A 22,094-nucleotide genomic window follows, 5' to 3' on the forward strand; every position below is an offset into this window, starting at 1 on the left:
GCATGGGAAGCAGCGTCTGGCTTTCGCATGCGCAGGTGAGACATGCCGGCATGTCGAGCGACATGCGCCCACCGCGCCAACTACGGCGTCACGGCGGGCGGCAAAAAGGACTGTTGGGATCTATCGTTCTCTGAGCAAAGGTGCAGCTCCATCATGTTGCTACATTGTTGCACAGTGGACACGCACCTTGGGTGGGGGACCTTACTAGGAACGATGCGGCGGAGGGGCAGGTCGCGACAGCCACGCATACGAGGCCCGAGTCTTGTTTTGGCGTGCTTCCATGCGGCTACTGCGAGGTTACTGCTGTTGACAACTGTGCCGAAGCAAAGCATGCATAAGATTTCTACGACAGCTTTCTAGCAGTAGTCCTAATTCATCACTCCGCCAACTCTCGCTGCGCTATTGCCGAACCCGTTCTCGCGTCATTCGGCCCACTAGTGTGCAGGACTCTTAGCTTTCGCCGCGCTGTATTGAACGCGGCATGCCATGGAAGAGGCTGGGGTCAACATGGCGACGTCGTGGCGGAGCCTCACGCCCGACGTCATGCGGAACATCGCCTCTCGTCTGGACCCAAACGAGGCCGCAGCCGCGCTGAAGCTGGTCAGCAGCGAAACTGAAGCAGCCCTGAGGGACAGCTACAACATTATCAAAGTCGGGCGCGAGGGCTCCTGCGACGGCCACGCCCTCGGGCCCACGTTTCTAGCGCACTGGTCCCGGCCCGACCCCTGGCGGTCGCTGTCGCACGCAAAGCGGCTGCGGCTGCTGCATTTGGCCGCCTCCAGCCACCATCCCGCCGCCCTGGACGTCGCTCTGGAGTACGCGGATGTCGGGCTTTCCAGCGTTGTCGTGGCTAATGTCATGGCGGTCGCCGCCGGGGCCGGTGACCTGGCCGCGTGTCAGCGACTTCTCGAGGAAAGCTGTGATGACGAAGGACTAGACGGCAGCGCAGCTTGCGCGGCCGCGCGCGGCGGCCACCTGTCCATACTTCAATGGGCCGTGGAGACTGGAGCATCCACGGACCACGCGACCATCGGCAAACTGGCGCTCGCGACATGTGAGGGCGGGCAGGGCCACGTGCTGACGTGGCTCGAGGGCCTTGTGCCGCCACCACCCGCAGCTTCACGAGATGGCAATACCAGTGTCGGCGGCAAGGGTGGCGCTGCGGGGCAGGCGGCAGACTGGGATTTTGAGGACGTTTTCTCCCATCATCGCGCACGGTATCATCGGGGCGGGGAAAGCGAGGACGAGGAGGAGGAGGAGGAGGAGGAGCAGGAGGAAGAGAGACCATCAGGGGCGGCTTCGGGCGCGGCACTTAGCACATGCCAGCTGCCAGAATGGGCCAGCATGTCCATTTTCACCTCCATGCTGAAGGCGGCCGCAAGCGGCGGCCACGCGCACATGCTACAGCGGCTGCTGGACCCGGGTGGCCTGTATGCGGAGCTGCTTCAGAAGCGCCGCTGGCGAAAGGTCGAAAGAGGCACGCGCTTGCAGATTCTGTACGCGATGGCTGTAGCATGCCCGGAAGAGACCCTGCGGCGCTGCTACAGCAAGCTTGCCCCCATGAGCCTCAGGAGCCCTGCCGCCCAGCCTGCCAACCCAGATGCCACAGACGACGAGGACGCCGGCGGCCAGAGGTGGCCTGTAACGAAGGCCGCCCCCAGCCCACCAAGCTGGCATGGCCTTCTTGAAGCGGAGCGGCTGCAGCAGCAGGCCCGGCTCGTGTGCCGCGCGGTTTTCAGCGCCACGCCCGACTGGAAGGCGAAGGCAAGCTTCCTGGTCGCCAAGCTCAACCAGCCCAGACAGCCCAAACAGCAGCGGCGTACGTGGGCTGACAGCAGCTGCCTTGGCAGCCACCGGGCCGCTGCGGGCGTATCGTTGTCGCGTGTGATGCGTGGTGGCGCAGCGGCAGCAGGCGGCGCAGGCGGCAGCACAGGCGGCGGCCAACGCGGCGGCGCAGGCGGCAGTGCAGGCTGCAGTGCAGGTGGCGGCGCAGGCGGCAGCGCAGGCTGCAGTGCAGGTGGCGGCGCAGGCAGCGGCATAGCAGGCGCCAGCGCAGGCGGCGGCGCAGCAGGCGCCAGCGCAGGCGGCGGCACGGGCGGCGGCGCAGACGGCAGCGTGGCTGGTGGTGTCAAGGGTTGCACCGCAGAGGATGCCCCGCTGACGGTGAGCGCGGCCTTGCGGGAGGAGGTGATGCGGCTCCTATGGAACCAAGAGTTGCAGGAGGTGGTGGCGCGAGTTCCCGACGCATGCACGCGGTGGCGGTGGCTCGTCGCGCTCGGACTGCCGGAGACGCCGGAAAAAGAAGGCCACTGGTGGCACTGGCAGATTGCGAAGGCAGCAGCGGCCGCAGGGAACGTCACGGCGCTTGATGAGCTGCTTAGCCCATGGCGGCAGAGGATGGAAGCTGAGGAGGCCGCCGGTGAGTGCTGGATGGCTTGCTAGGATGAGACAATAGCGAGTTAATGTGTGGCTAGTTAGGCGGGTGCAATATGCATGCGTGCGCATGAGGGGCCATGGAGGCATTACGGTACCGTCGCATCTCGATTAGGCCGTTTCAGTCCGCCGTTAGGCCAAGTGCTTGCTTGGTGGATGTGAAGTGGAGCGATTTGCCTCAACCGTTGAGTGTGGGATGTGCGTCCTACGGCGGGTTGATGTGGTAAGGAAGCTAGCTGCTAGTGGCCATTCATTTGCCCCTCACTATCCGCCGCCGTTACCACTCACGAGGTATGCGATGTGACCCAACCGCCGCACCTACCACAACCAGGGTTACCGCCTTACCTTACCGCAACCCCTGCCGCCACTGCCCCTGTGCCTGCCACAGCGTTGCTGTGGGGCAAGGCTAGCAGTGCCCGCATGCTGGAGCTTGGCCTTGCGGCGGTTGGCGGAGGCCACGTACCCGTGCTGGCCCTGCTGCGGGAACGCTTCGGTCCAGACGTGCTGCAGTCGAGATGCCTGTGGCAAGCCGCCGCAAAGCACTCCGTTAATGTGCTCCCATTCCTCATCCTGAATGAGGTTGCGAGCGACACATCTGTGGGCGGCGGCGCTCCAGGTGCCGAGGGGCCGGCCGACGGCAAGGTGGGTGTGCATGGCGCCGGCGGGCTTACAGTAGTGCTGTCCTCAGACGATGACTCTGGAAGCGAGGAGGTCGAGATGGGAGGCGGCGGAGGCAGCCGGGGAAACGACACCCAGCGTGAGTGGAAAGGCATCATCAGGGATGCAGCCAGGAACGGTGCGGGGCTGCCAGTGCTGCTGCACATACACGAGCGGCATGGGGTGGCGCCGGGACTGATGGACGCTGCCAAGAGCGGTGACGTCGAGGCCCTGGAGTGGACCGCGTCGCTGCACGTGGCGCAGCAGATGCGGGAGCAGGAGCGGGCCAATGAGGTGTGTCAGGGAGCATGCATAGGTGGATGGATGGAGAGGCGCGACGGGGCAGATAGGAGAGGTGCTACGGTAGTGATGTACCGGTATTATGTGATCGCGTGATGGCAACAGTCATGCATGCACTGCAACTAGTGCAACGAGGTTGTCCCCATTCCCGTTGCCCGTGGAGCAGCCAGGGGCCCAACTCACCCACGCATGAATTCTTCCCATACTCTTCCCTCCTCTTCCTGTGACGCAGGATGCCGCCAATTTCGGGTGGTGCCGCTGCAGCGTGCGCGCGAGCGACTGGTTGCGGGAACTTGTCATAAAAGGCAAATTCGCGGCTGCAGACTGGTTCTTGTGCCGCGGACTGGTCAAGCCGGAACTTGCCAGGCGGCGCGGCCGCCCCTCGAGCGCGGCGGCAGCTGCCGCAGCGGCGGCGGCGGTGGCGGCGGCGAGCGGCGGGGCGTGGCAGGGGGGGAGCCTGAGTGTGCAGCTGTTGACTGCCCTGCTACCTGACATGCACGAGACGGCCAAAGAGGCCGAGAAACACGAGTGAGTGCTCGACCGTTTGGAAACAGGACCGTAAATGCAATCCAACTGCAAGCAAGCACAGTAATGCATGCATCTAGCGTATCGCACTGATCAATGTGTGTATGTGCACCTGCACGCCACACGGCAGTTTCTTATTCCCCGGCCACGCTTTCTGAAGCAAGCTTGCGCTTTCTCTTGTGCTGACTTCAATGGCGCCTTGCGGTGCCGAGTGGTGGATCGAGTGCTGCGTCCGCTACTGGGGCTCGCGTCCGCTACTGGGGCTCGCGTCTGCTACTGGGGCTCGCGTCTGCTACTGGGGCTCGCGTCCGCTACTGGGGCTCGCGTCCGCTACTGGGGCTCGCGTCCGCTACTGGGGCTCGCGTCCGCTACTGGGGCTCGCGTCCGCTACTGGGGCTCGCGTCCGCTACTGGGGCTCGCGTCCGCTACTGGGGCTCGCGTCCGCTACTGGGGCTCGCGTCCGCTACTGGGGCTCGCGTCCGCTACTGGGGCTCGCGTCCGCTACTGGGGCTCGCGTCCGCTACTGGGGCTCGCGTCCGCTACTGGGGCTCGCGTCCGCTACTGGGGCTCGCGTCCGCTACTGGGGCTCGCGTCCGCTACTGGGGCTCGCGTCCGCTACTGGGGCTCGCGTCCGCTACTGGGGCTCGCGTCCGCTACTGGGGCTCGCGTCCGCTACTGGGGCTCGCGTCCGCTACTGGGGCTCGCGTCTGCTACTGGGGCTCGCGTCTGCTACTGGGGCTCGCGTCTGCTACTGGGGCTCGCGTCTGCTACTGGGGCTCGCGTCTGCTACTGGGGCTCGCGTCTGCTACTGGGGCTCGCGTCCGCTACTGGGGCTCGCGTCTGCTACGCCCACCGCCCCCGCCCCCGCCACGGCTGGGCGTCGGCCGGGCGCCGGCGGAGGCGGACGCGACAGACGGTGCAGCTGGGGAGGGCGCAGCTGGAGTAGGAGGCGACGCCGTGACAGCGACTGCTGTAAACCTGCGTCAGAGCAGCGGTGTTGCGGCCCTGATGAACAGCAGCAACGGCGCGCTGCATGGCGTCAGCACCAGCAGTGGTGCCAGCCCGGGCAAGGCCCAAGGCAAGGACAAGTCCGGCGGTGCGGCGGCTGCTGCTGGGTTGACTGCAGCACCGATGGATTCAGCAGCTGCTGCGAAGCTGTGGGCTGAGCTGGTGTGGTACGCTGAGGAGTTAGCGCTGCCTCAGCCTGGCGTGTGTCATGTGCACTGGCTGCGGCGAATGCGAGTCAAGGCAGCTGAGGCTGCGCTGCAGCAGCTGCGGCGGCAGCACGCGCCCGCCCCGCCACAAGCTGCATCACCGACGACATCAACGGCGGCAGCAGCGGCACCAGCAGCGGCCCCTGCGTATGCGTTTGACGGGGAGCATGGGGCGGGAACAGCATTAGCGGGCACCAAGCGGAGGCGAAGCAGCACAGGCGCTAAGCCTCCACTGCCGCCGCCGGCTGCGGTCGCGGCAGCGGGCTTGGACGTGGAGCTAGTGGCGGCTGAGCGAGAGCTGGCGCGTGCGCGTGCGGAGCTGCTGAAGGACCCACCACAGGAGCACATCCAACGGGCGCGTGCCCGTGCCCGCAAGGCTATGGGTGGTCAGGCGCAGCTGCTGCTATTTCATCAACGGGAGCATAGGTCCAGCGGCAGCGACTCCGAAAGCAGTGGCGCATAAGTGGTGTAACTGAGGAGTAAGCGGCTGACAGTGATGATAGCAGATGAGGCCACGGCCGTGGGCCACAGCTGAGGCTATAGCTGCTGTGCTCCACGCACGCGATCAATGCACCCACGCCGGTCCGCCGCCAGCTGTTAGTTTGTGCGCGGACAGCCGAATTGCCTCGCTCTGAGACATGCAGGTGGAAGAGCACGGAAGAAGCAAGGTCTTGGTCCAGGATGGAACGTGTATGGATGGGCGGGTTCGAATTCGAGGGCTCCAGAGTTATCGGTATGGTACGTGAGTGGGGGTTGCTGGGTGGGCCCAGGGCCCCGCCAAGTAGGGCACAAGGTAGTCAAGGTGCAGGTGGCATGATCGGCGTAAGAGCGTTGATGATGATCTGAAACGCTGAAGGTGTGTTGTCAAAGGATGCTTGCAATACTGGGAGAGGCACGCGTGTACGGTATCGAAAGATCGCAAGGACTATGGCGGAGGGCGGCAGTGACGGACTGAACATAACGGTGGTTAGAAGGACTAATTGCGCCGTATGCGGTACGTTCCAGGGTCTCTCGAATCTCTCATACCGAGAACTTTCTCATACCGTGAATGTGTATTCAGATGATGTGACCGTATCGTATCCGGCCTACCGGCGGCGGCCATCTCTAGCTGCGGTCTCTTTCAGGACTCGAGCAGCCCAGTCCCGCCAACCAACCAAACAGCCTGACCCTGGTTGTTGTGACATCACAAGCAGCTGCAACCTCCACCATGGCCGGCCAGCCTTAACACAACAGCGATAACCGTGTTCACAATCGTCGGGTCGGGCCACAACATTGACTCTGGCTACCGCCGTGCTCTTCAGCTCACGCCTCACGGCAACGCAGCAAGCCTGTGGGGCAGGGGGTTGCCCGCAACTCCTGTATTCCACCACCTCACTGCCTCCGCCACGGCCTTCCTGCTCCATCACGCGGCGCCACACATTTATATACACCGTATCTGGAGCCGCCCCACGATCACGTACCGTACTCTCACATATACCGTACGTCCATAGCCGCACGACCGCCTCGCCCGCATCACCACAGCATCCTGGAGTCCGTCCGACAGTCCAACTACTTCTTCGTCGTAAACAAGAGTGGCAGGCGGTGTTGTTGCATGGTATGTACAACGGGAATGCGAAGTAATGCAGAGCCCCATGCGTGCGTCCGTACTGCAGTCAAGCAAAGCCTGTCGGCAGCCGTTTGGGTCAGGCGTGACACAGACACTCAGTCGGTCGAAGCCCATTCGCTATCCCGCTTCCGGCCGCACCGCCCGCCTGCTTGTGTCAACCGTAAATGGTGACGTCAATTTTGTTCCACTAAGAAAGAAATCAGAATGGGTTGCGCGAGGCACACGGTCGGAAACTCACACGAACGTGCAAAGGCATCCCCAAGCCTCCACATGGCAAGCCCGCTAAGTAATGGTCACAATCGTTCTATTAAACCGATTAACGTGCGTGCTGATGAAACAGGAACACACGCGCCGGGCAGCCGCCGGGTACAGGGCGCCAGCACCGGACACGCGGTGCCATGCGTACCGTTCCATATGAACATGTAGCTATGCATCCGTCTCGCAGCAATTGCAGACAGGAGTGTGGATGGCATGGCTGGGCCAGGAAACCGCGTGTGCTCAGGCACGACCTGACACGAGCACCAAAAGTCACGTCCGGTCAAGTACAGGGTTTGTTCACTCAACCATAGGTCTGACCTTTGCGCCAAGCTCCATTTTGTACAATCGCAAATGCGGTCAAGCCAAGCGGACAAGCTTTCAACAGCATATTTGGCATCTCGTCTGTGCCCCGTAACAGGTGTCACCGTAAGCGCAATCATTGGCTTGCCCCTACAAATACTCCTCCTGCGTCCTCGCTCGTCATCGTTAACGCGACGGCGAGCCTCTGCTTATGAATCCCGCACTCTCGCTCCCTGGTTCCGTGCCTATGAATCCATGGCACTCCTGGCGTCCGAGCGTCTGAGTACCTGAATATGTGTCTGAGTTTGCGTTGTTTGTCGAGTGCCGGCGCTAATTCACATGCGCACCAGCTGTCCCCCGTTGGTGGCCACTGGGGGGCGGTCGGTTGATGTGCCGCGCGCCAGCACCAGACGACTTCCCTCGTCTGACACCTGTACGGCAGTTTCCAAAAGGTCACCAGATTACTAGATTGGAATCCATTCTCAGCTCTGAGTGTGGCGGTGGTTGTCCGTTCAAGCCGGGCGGCTACCGACACATGCACACCCAGCCACCTATTGCTAAACCCCCACTCCCACCCCCACCCCCGGTGGAGCTCACACTGCATTCCTGGGTTGGGCGACGATTCCTTGACTATTGCAAACTACTGGGCTCGGGCACATAACCCCACCCCACCGCCCCGCACCTGCACGCTGCGGCTGCCGTTGCCGTGCAGGCTGCAGCCGGGGCCCAGCTCCGCCGCGCCGCCCATGCACACCACCGCCCCCTTGGCAGTGTTGCCAAGAAAGGCGCAGCCGTCCGCCAGCGCCAGCGACCCCAGCCCCCCAACCGCCAGCCCGTCATGCTGGTTTGCTGACAGCCGGCAGCCCGACATGCTGGCCGCGGCGCCACCCGTGACGCACAGCCCGCTCTCCCGGTTCTCGCGCGACTCGCACCTGCGGCAGCAGCGGTTTAAGCAGCGGCGGCAGTTGAAGTAGGCGGAAAGACAGGAGCCGAGGCAGGCGGGTAGGAATGGGACGGCAAGAGCAGGCGCTGGGACTGGGTGAAAGGTACTAAGCGGCCTGTGATGACGTACGTACGGACATTCTTACGGACACTCTGAAAGGACATGCAGCCCTCAGGCGCCACCCACTTGACCAGGCGCGCAGCGGTGCCGCCGCCCTCGAGGGCGATGCCGTCGCGGCCGTTGCCGGTGCTGGTCACCTTGGTCAGCGCGCCGCCCGCGCCGTCCACCAGCTTCACGCCCTGGGGATGGGGATGGGGATGGGGATGGGGATGGGGATGGAGAGGACTCGTGTGAGGCACTGGACTTGCTTGGCGTGCAATAGCTGCTTGGCGCTCGTCATGAGACACAACCACCCGGCCTTGTCCCAAGACCTGGTTCGGCATAAGCCCTCCTGCGCAGCACCCCGCCTGCGGACATACCCACGCAGCCGGCCCCCCAAACCGGCCCCAGCCACCCGGCTCCCCACCACACAAACACACGCTCTCTCTCTCTCGCCCCCCACCTGCGCCTCGTTGCGGATGAGGCGCGCCCCGACCGCCTCCAGCCAGGAGCCGCGGCCCTCCGCCTCCAGGCCGCAGTACATGTTGTTGTACAGCTCGCTGTCGTACACCTGTGCCGTGCACGATCCCCCCCGTTGTGTTAAAGGGCACAAGGAGACATTGCGCAAAGACAGTGTCTGCGATGCAGCGAAACCCAGCCCGTTTTGCGTGAGAAAGTGTATGTGCGTAAATTGTGACGGAGTGCCCCGTCGCGGGGCGGCAGGACCCGACGGCGTGATGATGCCGCCATGCCCCAGTGGCCCGAGCTGGCGGGATGCGAGCTGGTGTGTGCGGATACAACTTCCCTGGGACGCAGCCAAGCCCAGGCAAGTATGGCACGCACGTGACCCAAGCATCCGCATCCTCGCTTTGAAGCCCAGACTCCCAGACCCTCACGCCATTCCTGCCATCCATCCCTTGTGCACTCTGCGCCCCACCCGCCTCACCCGTCCCTCCCGCCCGCCTCACCTGCCCCAGGCCGCCACCCGCCACGACCATGCCGTGCCCCGCATTGGCCGACACCGCGCACCGCAGCAGCGACACCACTGCCCGCGGCGCCGCCGCCGCCGGCGCCGCCAGCGGCGCGCCCGCCACGTCCTGTAGCGACTGCTGATCGTACGGCAGCAGCGCCGCCGCCGACGAGCCCACAATAACCACATCCCCGCTGGCGGCGCCGCCGCCGTAGCGGCGCTGCGGTGACGTAGGCGTTGGCGGCAGCAGCAGCACGCCGGGGCCGCCAGCGCTGCCGGCGACGGTGCTGTCGACCAGACGCAGCTCGGCGCCGTCGGCGGAGGCGACGCCGCTGCGGCGAGCGTCGTCGATGCGCAAGCCGCGGCCGTACAGCGTCGTGCCGGCATCGCGCGCAAGCACGCCGTACACTGACGGGTACGACACACGGCAGCCGGCCATGTGCAGCGCCGCGCCGTCGGCGGCGGCGGCGCCGCAGCCCGCCAGCTCGCACTCCGACGCCGCCGCCAGCGTGCCGCCGCCGCGCACCTCCAGGCCGATCTCGCATGCCGCCGCGGCGCCGCCGCCGGCTTCGCCTGCACTGCTGACGCCGCCGCCGCCGCGGAGGCGGCAGCCGCTCAGCCCCACGCGCGCGCCGTGCAAAGCTGACACACAGCCGGCGGCGCCGCCGTCCACGCTCGAATGCTCCATGGACAGGGCCGAGCGCGGCCCGGCGGCGCACACGGCGCCCGTCGTACAGTACTGTACGGTGGCGCCGCCGCCTGCGGAGATGCACAGCGCCAGCTGCACGCGGCCGGGCCAGATCCGGCTGTTTGAGATCCGCATGTGCCCGCCCTGGATCTCGATGAGCCCATGCTCGTCCACGTACTCGTTGGAATCCACGAGCTCGTGGATCCCGGAGCTGTTGGGGATTACCATGGGCGGCGGGATGGAAAGCACGAACGGTCCGGAGGCGGCGCCGCCGGCGCCGATGTTTATGGAGCTAGGTACGGCGCTGATGGCGCTGCTGGCGGCGCCGCTGTTCGTAACGGTGCGGCGGCGGCCGCCGCCGCCGCCAGTGGCGCTGCCGCCGCCAGCCAGCGCCGGCAGGCCATCGCCAGGGCCGCCGCTGGCGCTGGCGCGGCGGGAGCTGGCGGCGGTGGACGCCACCGCGCCCGCCGCCGCCACGCCAAGATAGGCATCGCCGCGCCCTGGCGAGGAGGTGCGCCGCAGCGGCCGTGCCACCCCCAACCCGGAGCCCGCCACGGACCCCGGCGCGGTGACCGCCCCACTGGCTCCCCCGCCTCCTCCGAGCAACGACAGTGACGACGGCTGCGCGGACGGCTGCGCCAGCGAAGACGAGGCCACGGCGGCGGCGGCGGCGCTGGACAGCGCGCGGCGGCGCACGGCCGCTGAGGCCACGGCTGCATCGCGGGAGCAGCCCATGACCTCCACGCTCTTAAGCGTGAGACTGGCGGCTGCGCCCACCATGATATACTGTGTGCAGGAATAAATGGGTGACGTTGGGAAGGGTTCAGATGTAATTTGTTAACAGTTCATGCTATTCCTACGTCGTCCCCGTCATTGCGCACCCGCAGACCGCACCCCCTAGCTCCGCCTCTAGCTGCGCCCCTGCCCTGCAGCTACCTCCTTTCCGTTCACCTGCTCCGCCGTGAGCAGTAGTGTGGCATTGTAGATCGTGATGTACTGCCCAGGCGGCACAGCGATCACCTGCGACAGTTGAAAATGTGACCAAAGGGTGTTGCGAAGCCCAGGCGGCGGACCAATTTTTGTGCCACTATGCCCCTCCTTCGCTTTGCCACACAGGAAATACCGCAACAGGCATGCTGCCCGTGCCTGTCACCAAGCTCTCCTAGCGCTGCCCGCAACGAGCACGCCGCACAAGCTCGCCGAGCCACATTCAGTCGCCCCTCACCTGGTCCCGGCCTGGCGCGATGGCGCCGCTGTGGCGCCGGTAGCGGCTGCCGCCTGCGGCTGCGTTGGCGGCGCTGCCGCCGCGGCCGATTGAGACGGAGCCCACGCCGTCCGGATTCATAAACAGCGCCCTGGAGCGCTGCGGCTGCGGCGAGGAGGTCTCCGAGTCCATGCCTGTGGACAGCGGGAAACCGAGACATCGCACATTGCTGCAGGCGGCCATGCATAAGCTCTAAAGCCGCCACGTCCGTGCCCCTCTGCCTCCCGTCCGCCACCTGACGCTTCACACTTGAAGCCCCTTGGTTGACGCCGCATACGGTAGCTGTGGCCCTGCAAACCTGCACACCCTTGCCCCTACGTCCCCCGGCCCGCCCGGAAGCCCTGGTGGAAAAGCAGCATACCCGAGGCGGTGTAGAATGAGGTGGACGAGTGCGCGTGGCCGGCCAGCTGCGGCCCCTGCGGCGGCGGCGGCGGCACCACCGCGCCGCTGAACTCCAGACCGCCTAGGTCGAATATGGTGGGCGCCGTCACAGCCGCCATCAGGTCGACCAGCTCCTGTGGATGAAGTTGTTGATGTTGGATTGAGCAAGCGTGGAGCGTGATGACTGCAGCAATGACGCAATATTCTGCATGGGCATGCCGTGCACTGCCATGTGTACCGCTGGCGCTCTGCTTGCCTCGCCTTGCAGCCAATCGATACCACAACGTCATACCTGTGTGCACGCCCAGGTATTCGCACGCTGACTAAAAGCCCCCGGCACCCCGACCGCCCCCCGACGAACCCCCAAAGCAATGCTCCTCAACCCCGCCCCCCCTACCGTCTACCACTTCCTATACTATCATGAATGTAAACCCCCCCGTTCTCCTTGCCGCGCGACAGTTTCCTTACGGGATTGGTTCAACGTTAACCCCCCCCCCGCACCTGCAGGCGGCCGCTCCGCGGCTTCTCCGTAATCTGGAACGCGCTGGGCTTGAGCCAGCGCGGCACCCGCACCACCACTTCCGGCAGCGGCGGGACCTCGCCCTCGCCCAGTGGCTGCGGCGCTGCGCCTCTCGCCCCGTGCCCGAACATGATCTCAGATGCCTCGGCACCAGGCTCCGTCCCCGCAGGCCCAGCCGGTGGTAGGTTGGCGGGCAGGATCAGCGCGGGGCTCCGCGCCACGCCGCCCGCGCCGCCCGCCAGGAATGCCGCGGCCGATGTGCTCAGGCTGCCGCCAGCGGCGTTGGCGCCGGCACCGCTGGGCGTAGAGTAGAGCGCGCGCTCGGGCAGCCGAGGAAGCGGTGCGCTGGTGGGCGCGTGCCGGCCGCCAGCAGCGCCGCTGCTGCTGTTGCTGTAGGCAACGGGAACGCCGCCGCTCCCGCGGCCCTGCAGAGTCGGAGAGGCCTGGATCCGAGCCTGTGACGAGGCCGAGGCGGACACGGCGGTCGCCGTAACGCCCCGCTGAGGCGGCGAAGGCGGTTGGCTCAGCCGGCCGCCGCCAGGTGTGGCGGCTGCTGTTGCTGTTGCTGTTGCTGCGGCGGCTGCTGTGTCCCGCTGCTGCGGCGACAGGCCGCCAGGCGTGATCCAGGCGGGGTGCGGCGCCACGGCAGCAGTCCCGCCAGCGGTCGGCGGCGACCGAAGCGCTGGGCGCGCGCCCTGCGCCAGTGCCTGTGCCTGCGCCTGCTGTTGCGCCTGTTGCTGGCCGAGCTTGATGTGGTTGAGTGACATGGTTTTGAGACGGGCGCCAACGCCGGCCCCCGCGGCGGTGCTGGTACTGCCGCCCCCGACACTGCTGGTCACAGGGAATACCGGCGGCGTGCTTGCGCGGGCTGAAAGCGCCGACCCGCCAGGCGCCGTCTCCGCGCCCGCGCCGCCAGCACCACCGCCGCTGCCGCCCCCGTCGCCCAAGCTGCCGGCATTCACACTGAGGCTGCGGCCGAATGAGCGGCCACGGCGCTCCGCGCCGATTGCGACGGCACCAGCGCCGGCGGCGCCAGCCTCCGGCACGGCCGCGAACGGCGCAAGCTGCACCGGCCCCGATGGCACGATGGCTGGCGACCCCGCAGAAGTCCGTGCCTTGCGCGGCGCCGCCCTCGCGCCGCCCGTCGCGCCAACGCCAGCCGCACCCGTCGCCGTTGCTCCCGATGCGGCTAAAGCCAACAGCGAGGACGACGGCAGCAGTGGCGTGCGCGTGCCTGCTGCGAGCAGGCGCTCAGAGGCCGTCGCGGCGGCTGCGGCCGCGGCGGCGTTGGCGCTTGCCACAAAGCCCTGCGGCCCAGAGCTGCCCCGACGAGAGCCCCTGCCTGCTCCTGCACCTACAGCTCCCGTTCCGCTGCCGGCGCCGAGCGCCATGAGCGGTGCATCGTCTGGCAAGCCCATGGCGGACGAGAAGGGCTGCAGTCGCAGCTGCTTCTCAGAACTGGTGGGACGGGGGTCCAGAGGCGGGAGGGGCGGGTAGACGCCCTGCGAAGAGGAGGCACCAGAGCGGTCGCCGGCGCCGGCGGCGCCGCCGTGGCTGGATCCAGCCGAGGAGCTGTTGTCGCCACCCCCGCCGCTGGCGCTGCTGCCGCGCTTGGCGCGGCCTCCTGGCGCCGCGGCGCCGGTCGTGTTGTTGGCGCCAACCGTGGAGCCGAAGGATAGCGAGCTTACGAGCGCGCCCTTGCCCGCCGGCGTCAGCCCGCCCGTGTGATGCGGCTCAATGAAGCTCCATGGTCGGGCGCCCGCTGGTCCGCCACGCACGACGGAGGCGGGCGAGTCCAGTTCGTGTGGCGTGGAGGGACCGCTGACGACCGATGCCTCCACGTTCAGCAGCTCGTCGTCGTCAGTTATGACGGGGAGAGGGCCCTTGCTCCCCGCCTGATAGTGCTGCGCGTGCATGCGCGCAGGTGCAGGGCAAAGGCCAGTGTTCGCGTTAACTTCGCTCGACCGCTGCGTTCCAGTTTGCGGTCGGTCGCTGTCGCCCAGAAGCTGAGCCAGCATCAAGATAGACGCAATGCTGCAATATGCAGCTTTCAAACCCGCTTGCCACAGAACTGCTGGAGCCGCGGCGTTGAAGTTCGCTGACTATTTATTACCGTGCCCAACTTCCGCACCCGACACCGGCGAACCGCAAATGCAAAGGCACAAGAGTGAGTAGACTTACTGTAAGAGGCTGTCCAGGTTGGAGCAGCATGCTAAAGACCGGAAACGCAAATTCAGGGGGCTGGCCCGCAGCGAGCGCCTTTGCCCGGTTTCAGGGGCTCAGCGCATTCTATATAGTCAGAAATTGTCTTGGGTTTGCCAGCCGGCTCTGGGTCAGCGAGAATAGAGCCGCAGAGTGAGGCTCTCAATGCTGTCGCAACGTGCGGCCACGAAACATGTGCTTATGGGTGGTACATTTTATTGTCTTGATATTTGAGTTGAACGATGTAACGACGTGGACCGCAAGGAGCTCATGTACTACATTAGCGAAACACTGGGCGTTTGCATGCTGTAAGCCCGCCGTGGAGCCTCCGTTAAACATAACTCAGTGTTTAACGGAAATGATAGGGGCCGCGGGCTCGAAGAGCGTCACTCACTTCTCGCGAGCTCCCACGCGCCCCGACGCCCCTGCAGGGCTGCGCAAATGCCGAGTCTGCCGACGTTGTTGGGGAGCGCTGAGCGGCCTGGAGGGCTTTCGCCACCACACACCCTAGTCCACTGAGTTGGCTTCTCAGCAACCATGCCTGCGTCCGTATTGGCATCTGTCAACACGCGACATGCCCCTAACAATGTACCGCATCAGGGCAAAGTGCATGGGACATTAAAATGTAATGCTGACATGATTGGTGAACGAAATGATTCATTGTCTGATTGACTTGCACAAGCTTTAGTTCGAGGGCGGCCAAGGGGGCCTCGTCACAGCGGAGCGGGGTATGAGGGCGCGTGTGTGTTTTGTAGATTCACGCTTGTCCCTTACTCTGTCTGGATGTCGCCTTCATCGTGGAATTTGTGCTCATAGCTAGAGTGTTCCGCCTTTCGTTGAAACAGGCGAAGTAAGGCAGAACTCTCATATCTGCTCTCATATGCATATTTCAGCTGCTTTCCAAACAATTATTGGTCGCTTGACGTAGTTTGATTGTTTATAGTAGCTCCCATCGATTTTCTTGGGCGTCTTACGTGACAACAGAGAAGAGAAGGGGCCATGCACGGTCCACATACGCTAGAACAGCGCAACATCTGTCGAGAATGGCCGCGTCTGTCGCTCCCATCTCGTATGCCTCCTGTGCCGGTTCCGGTAAGCGCTCGGCACGGGCATCTGCATGCTCAGGTTTCGGAGGTTCACGAGCAAGCAACGTTGCCCCGGGAATGTCTGCGCAGGCATGCCGGATGCAGCGCCGCTCGCATGGTCACATCTGCAGCGCTGCGGAGCGCGCATCGTCGTCGCCGGTCGTCACCGTGACTGAAAAGGCTTCTGCTGGCACACTCGCGCCTCACGTGACGCCACCCTCGTCGTTTGCTGCTGCCTCCAACGGTGGTCCCTCCACGGCTGCCAAGGACCGTTCTCCGATCTCGGCACGGCAAGGCAACTCAGCGGGGGGCGGGGCAGGGGGCCCCGGTGGCGGGGGCGAGGAGGAGGCGAGCGACTCCTACCAAATTGGCCTGGATGCGTTCAGTCAGCAAGCCCTGCTGTCAGCGTTGACCGCGGGTGCAGCGGCCGCCATCGCGCGGGTCGCCGGGTTGGACCTTGGATCCTGCCTTCGTCTGGATCTGGAGGCGCTGGGCTTGGCGCTGGAGCTGTCGGCCCCGGTGCTGGTGCTGCTGCTGGTGGTCAGCGTGCCCCGCTGGGCTCCGCCGTTCAAGGCAGGTGGCAGGGCTTCAAGCTTTGAAGGCTCCGTGTCATTGATACTTCGCATGTGGAATGGCTTGGAATGGGGTTGGGGCCAAAGGCAATTGCATGGGTGGGAGAAGACGCCATGTCGCGTGCCAGGGCAGCGGTGGGGACAAGGCCATGCATTCACACTCGAAAGGCTAGGTCCTTGGCTCGCACGCATGACATGCCCAGCCCCAGCCGTAGCACATGCCATCGTCCTGTGATCTTCAAGACGATTGTGCCTTTTCACCACAGGGAACTGAGCTGGAGCGGCTGCGTCACAACTTCTACATGACGGCGCAAGTGGGGCCGTGTGGGAGCCACTGGGGATGCGGCAAGGGCTGGGGTATGGGTGTGTAATGCTTGGGTGTGGGCGTTGGGCCGGGTGCGGGAACCGGCCGTTTTAGCCGACACGGTGAACTCCCCAAATACACGTTTAACCCAAACCTGCGGCTCATAGTAACACCTCACGCCGGCACGGCTGCGCCTGCGCCCTCCTGCCCGCGCAGGTGCTTCAGCTGTACCTGGATGATGAGGACGGGGACGATGACAGCGAGTCGGGTGAGGCTGGGCGCTGGCGGGTTGCTGCGGCTTGCGGGTGCTGGTGTGGGGATGCTGGGAGGGCGCGGGTAAGTGGTTGCTGGGGTGCGGGTGAGCGGGTGCTGGCACCAAGTGCCTGTCACACGCCCCCGCAACCCCTACCGTATGCATACCGCGCACTCGGGTTCTGGGCTTATGGTCTTCTTGGCGCCGAGCAGTGGACATGTTCCTCGCCCCGGACCTGCTTGCTAAGAGTGATAGAGCTACATAGTTGGTGTACGCCACATGCAAGCTAATGCACTTGATCCAGTGAAAGACGGTGCCGAAATGAGGTTAGGCAGGCATTTGTGGCCCTCCCGCCCCCTGACCTTGGGTTCGGTACCCAGCTAACCCCCCAACCCCAACCCCGTGGCGCCACCGCACAGACTTGTCCGCAGGCCCGGGCGGCAACGCGGGTGCGGGCGGCAGCAGCGAGCGGGCACGTGTGCGGCGGCGGCTGAAGCTGGAGCAGACCGCGGGTTGGCCCTCCATCAGCAGCGGCCTGGCCCTGATGCAGGTGCGGCGGGCTGGAGGGCTTTGAAATCGGGAGGTTGGAGGGCTTTGAAGTTGGGAGGTTGGAGGGCTTTGAAATTAGGAGGTTGGAGGGCTTTGAAATTGGGAGGTTGGAGGTTAGAGGTTGGAGGTTGGAGGTTGGTGGGACGGTCTGGATGCCGTGGATGGTTAGGCTGCATGTGGAGGGTGGAGGATGTGGATGGCAGCGTAGGGTAGGGGGCGCGTTGAAGCCTGCGGCGTGCGGTCTGCAGCCAGGCTGGAATGTGGGCTGCTGGGCTCGCCAGGTGGCGCAAGGGAAATGCGTGTTATGCGTGGCGGGCAGGGCCGCACAGGTCAGCATCTTCGCACACCTGACGCAGCTATGCTGCATGCGCCCGGCGCAACGCGCCCACATGGAAAAATATCCACGCACACGCACGCGCAGACACATTCCCCCACACACACGTGCACCCACCTAGCCACGTGTGCTGCAATGTGCGGTGCGGCACCTGTCCCGCACAGGCCTTCGCGCTGCAGCCCTGGAACCCGCCCACCAGCAACAACGTGTTTGCGGCGGCGCTGGCGGGCCGGAGCGTGTGGCAGCTGGCCAACGAGTTCCTGGTGAGTGGGTGGGTGCGTGGGTGGGTGACTGGGTGGGTTCGCGGCCTGCGTTCTGTCGTGAGCGCATTGGAACGTCGTGGGCGTTCCTGTCCCGCATCGCGCTAGGTGCTTGGGTCCTATCTCCCATGGCTTCTTCGCTGCCCCGCTGCCACTGCTGCTGTTGCGGCTGACGCTGACGCTGCCCCACTGCACCTGCTGCTGCTGTTGCTACCGGCAGGTGCGTGGCACCTTCTGGGGTCTCATCAGCGGCGGCGTGGCGGCGGCCCTCAGCGGCGCAGACACCAGCGACGGCCTTTTGTTTTACGGCAAGGTGTTTGGTGGTCAAGAAGTGATCACGTGAGCCGGCGGAAAGGGAGTCCTGGGCTTGGGAGGCGCGAGGCAGGGGCAGGCTGTAGTATGGTATGGTAGTTGGGCTGGGCGGGTTGGGGGTGCAATGCACAGGGCAGGGCGTGCCTCGTGTGCGTGACGTTAGCGTTGACGCCCGAACCCTTGACAGTCTACTCAGCCCTCTTTGCCGTTCCCATGCGACTCTCCACCTGTTATGTGTGTCTGCGTGTGTAGCTACGTCTCGGGTCTGGCACTGGTGGCGCTGGCGCTGCCGGGCGCGCTGTGGGAGGCCAGGAATGCGCGCAACTTCGTGCGGGCCAGCGTGGTGGGGCCGGTGCGGGACGCAGCCATCTTCTGCACAGGTGCGAGATTGGCAGGCGGCTCTTGGCTGGTGGTCAGGCGATGGGGCGGGCGGCTGGGAACACGCGAGCCGGTACGGCAGGACCGGATGCGGTGTAAGAGGCAGCGGTCGGGAAGGAAAGGAGGGCCAGGGATGGGGTGGCACGGCGTACGGTACGGACGGCATCGGCGCAGGCGTGGCATGTGCATCGCAGCAACGGCGCCCTGCGTGCTGCGTGCTGCGTCGCCATGGGGCGTGGCACGCAGCCTTACCCCGGCTGACGTCGTGCCTGGCTCGCCACGGCCGTGCCAAGTGTCCTGGGACATCCCAGCGAATCGCCCCTGTATATCCCCTGGGATAACCCCGACGACAACCCCTGCAAATCCCTGGAAATAACCCCTGGAAATAATCCCCTCAATACTCCCGTAGGAAACGGTGTGGACGAGCCGGCCTACTGCGACCCGGCCGGTTTCGCCATGATGGCGGCGCGGCGGCCCGGCAACGCCGCGTTTGTGGCGGATGTGGTCACCCGCACTCGCGCCTGGCGCTCGGGTGAGTGCGCGCGGGGCGCTGGGGGATGTTGGTTTGTGCAGGCAGGGAGGCGAGTGGGGTGGAGCGGATTAAGGAGACGCCTTGGCAGGGCGCCAAAGCTGCGGCCTCGCTGAATGGTGGACACGATGAAGGGGCGTAGATGATCTTGAATCCTCGACTAACCCATCAGCCTTACTCGGATGCGCCGGTGAGCCAGATTCAGCGAAGGAAGCGGTTAGATTCATACCAAACGGGGATAACTGAATCCTTTATTCAAACGGCCACACAGGACCCCAGTCGTCATTCAGCAGCGTGAGCAGCCTCAGCAGCATGGACGCAGTCGGCGGCGAGGAGGCAGCGGCGGCAGCCAACGCGGCGGCGGCGGCAACATCGTCAGGAGGGGCAACAGCACAGTCGGCGGCGGCGGCGGACATCGCGGCACGGCAACAAGCGCAGGCGCAACTGCAGGCGCCCTCTGGTAGTAGCAGCAGCAACGGGAATTCTGTGACCGTGGCCGCAGCCAGCAGCAACAGCAGCAGCGGCCACAATCTTAACGACGGCTACGGCAGCGGCACCGACAGCGACGACGGCGACGGCAGTAGCAGTGGCAGCCAGCAGCTACTGCCGGGCATGGGGCCCACGCTCAAGGCCTCCAGCACGGAGTTTGAGTGGGACAGTGAAGACATGGGCGTGCTACTGCGGGTGGAGACGTTGCAGGTAACGGTGTAAATGCGTGTGTGTACGGTATGTGTGCTAGTGCGCAGTGCTGCGTGCGTTTGCGTGTTGGTGCTCATGCTGGCGACGTGCAAAGGAACCCGTCGATGCGGCGACTTTCCACAAGAGGCTGCCTCACGCCCTGAGCATTGCCAGTGTACCTATCACTGTCGCATGGACGCTCTACTGCGCACACACATACCGTATATGCACGCGCGCCCCGCTTTGTGCTTACCTAAACAGCACACATTCACACCTACACAAACACGTTCACCCATCCAGGACAAGCTGGCCTTCGCCGCCGCGCTCTACTTCCAGCTGCTGGCGGCCTTCGCCATCAACGGCGCCTTCCTGGCCTCGGACGGCAACCTGCTTGCGTCCTTCGCCGCTGCATGGCTGCTGCGCACGGGGCCGCTGCTGCTGGCGGAGGCGCACGCGCGCACGGGCGGCTCCGCCTACGCCACGCTGCCCGACTACCAGGGCAAGAAGGGCGGGGGCCGGTAGCGCGGCAGGGTTTAGGCGGTGGTGGTTGGGAGGCGTGGAGGGGCAGTGCGGGGCGCGGGTAAGGGAATGGGGTATGGGAGGGGCGGGGTAGGGGAACTGGGGTATGGGAGGGGCGGGGCAGGAGAGGGGCGCGGCGTGTTGGGCACGGATGAGGGTGGGGCAGGGGTCTTGTCATCACTCATCAGGGAGACTGAGGAAGGGTGGATGGCAGCGCGGAGCATGGGTATGAGGCAGCGTGCGTTACCGCTGAGCTGGTTGCGACGCCGCGCGAGTTTTGCTGTGGTTCGACCGGATCGCGAGTGCGTAACTGGATTGATGGAAGAAATGCAGTCGAGGACTATGCGCGTTGTTCTTGTGTGGCTGGTATGTTGCATTGTTCTGTGGCGAGGCCCTATGGTTTAGGGGCCAGGTGTCCCATACGGTTTCGTGGTGTTGTATACAGCAAGGCTGTTACTGCAGTGTGTTCGAGTTGCAGGTGCCCCGGTGTACGTAATCGAGAGGCTTGCATTGGCGGAGGTACGGCATTGGCGGTGGTACGCCGCTGGTGATGTCTTCCAAGCGGCGCGGCAAGCGTGTGTGGTGATATACGAGTATAGAGCAGCTGAAAACCTGAAGTGACAAGGCAAACAACTACCAAAGGTCACCAGCGCAGGCGGGTCGTGGAGGCAGAAGAAGTGTAACCGGTCTTGGCAGTGCTCCCCAGGCGGTGCGACCGTGCCACGGTGACTGCGCATGGTACCGTATCATTGTGCGCGTTTAATTGGTGTACGAACTGTGCGTCCCTCACATGGGCACGGGCAACAGCATTCTGGTCTCTGGCTAAGCATTGCATCCGAACACCGAAGGTGGGTTCTCCTTCTCAAGGGGCTAAGTGGGCTGTGCCGCCACGCCACGTTGGGTGCAATGTCTGAGGCCGAAGGTTTCGAAACTACCTCATCTTCCCCGCCATCTTTCTCCTATAGCCGGGGTCGGTTTGTACAGGCACCGCCCGCCATGCGTCCCGCCTCGTCCCGCCCTGTCCCGCTGTCAAGCACAAGCATAGCCGGCAACAAACCGAACAGTAATGAACGTACGCCACGCCACGCTATGCCCACCAGCAAAGCCCGCACACCAGACACCGGCAGGTCTCAACCTGTGCGCCGGCGACGTTCCTCGCCGTCTCTCCTCCTCCACGTCGCCTTGCCTGCCCCCTCCGCTACGCACATGAGGCTGCGCACAGAGGTGGCCGGCGGCGTGCTAGGCAGTGCATTGCATTGGTGCAGCTGTACAGTGTAGAGTGGGCGGTACGCCATTCCTTGGGCAGGGGAGAAGCGAATGGCCATGGGTTTTACAGGCAGGCAGCATTGCTGCACTTCCGTTTGCACGGTTGCTCGCGGAGGTATGAGCCTCGCATTCGAAACTCAACTAGACAGCAACGTTCGATGCAGTCGGTCCGAAATTGCAACGCGCCGGTAGCCTTTTGAATACTGCAATGGATTGCATGCGTGTTGATCCAGCTGCCCTGTACACGTCGTTGATGCTGTCGTTGATGGCGACACGTGCTCCTCTTTTCACTTTGCAGGTGTTGCGACCATGCTTCCCTTTATTTCACTCGTTACCGGATACTATAATCACGAAACCTGCAATAATCGGCGGGGGCTCCAGCCTCGCAGCAGTTGATTGGGTTTCGTCCCGCCCTGCGCCCCGCCACCCTGCCCCTGGCACGTCTCCCCCCCCAAAGCTCCGGCCCCCCGCGCCTTCCACGTTCCTGCTGGCTAAGCTTGCATGTTCCGCAGTTCTGAGTTGTGTGTACAGTTTTGGCTCGCATGAGGCTCGCACTCACAAGGGTTGGAAGAATCCCGGCACGGTGCTGTGCATGTGATGATGATGCATGCCCCAACAACGGTACAAACGGATCTGTGTGGATGCCCCTGTGTACCGTACCAAACAATTCTGCAAATGTTTCTCGGAAGTGGGAC

The 22,094-nt window shown here is 64.6% G+C and overlaps 3 protein-coding genes across 3 annotated transcripts; 2 read left to right on the plus strand and 1 right to left on the minus strand.

Moving 5' to 3' along the window:
- The first annotated feature begins 149 nt into the window (after positions 1-149).
- CHLRE_04g223375v5 (uncharacterized protein) lies at positions 150-6,081 on the plus strand. The gene is made up of 4 exons (XM_043061937.1): positions 150-2,419; positions 2,822-3,384; positions 3,623-3,918; positions 4,128-6,081. The coding sequence occupies exons 1-4, from the start codon at positions 508-510 to the stop codon at positions 5,590-5,592; spliced, it is 4,236 nt and encodes a 1,411-aa protein (XP_042925289.1). The 5' UTR covers positions 150-507; the 3' UTR covers positions 5,593-6,081.
- Positions 6,082-6,083: 2 nt separating this feature from the next.
- Positions 6,084-14,569, minus strand: CHLRE_04g223400v5 (uncharacterized protein). Its single transcript, XM_043061938.1, has 10 exons — positions 14,340-14,569; positions 12,140-14,062; positions 11,619-11,772; positions 11,219-11,391; positions 10,945-11,013; positions 9,304-10,779; positions 8,799-8,906; positions 8,423-8,535; positions 7,976-8,225; positions 6,084-7,724 (listed from the first exon to the last, which is right to left on the minus strand). Exons 1-10 carry the CDS (start codon positions 14,367-14,369, stop codon positions 7,629-7,631), a joined length of 4,392 nt encoding a protein of 1,463 aa, XP_042925290.1. The 5' UTR covers positions 14,370-14,569; the 3' UTR covers positions 6,084-7,628.
- A 590-nt stretch (positions 14,570-15,159) lies between these two features.
- On the plus strand, positions 15,160-21,071 carry CHLRE_04g223450v5 (uncharacterized protein). The gene is made up of 11 exons (XM_043061939.1): positions 15,160-15,452; positions 15,536-16,018; positions 16,284-16,331; positions 16,538-16,589; positions 16,994-17,124; positions 17,622-17,720; positions 17,938-18,056; positions 18,282-18,409; positions 18,817-18,939; positions 19,208-19,635; positions 19,915-21,071. Exons 2-11 carry the CDS (start codon positions 15,545-15,547, stop codon positions 20,134-20,136), a joined length of 1,824 nt encoding a protein of 607 aa, XP_042925291.1. The 5' UTR covers positions 15,160-15,452; positions 15,536-15,544; the 3' UTR covers positions 20,137-21,071.
- The last annotated feature ends 1,023 nt before the right edge of the window (positions 21,072-22,094 follow it).

Source organism: Chlamydomonas reinhardtii, chromosome 4 (assembly GCF_000002595.2).
Source record: "Chlamydomonas reinhardtii strain CC-503 cw92 mt+ chromosome 4, whole genome shotgun sequence".
Classification (NCBI taxonomy): domain Eukaryota; kingdom Viridiplantae; phylum Chlorophyta; class Chlorophyceae; order Chlamydomonadales; family Chlamydomonadaceae; genus Chlamydomonas; species Chlamydomonas reinhardtii.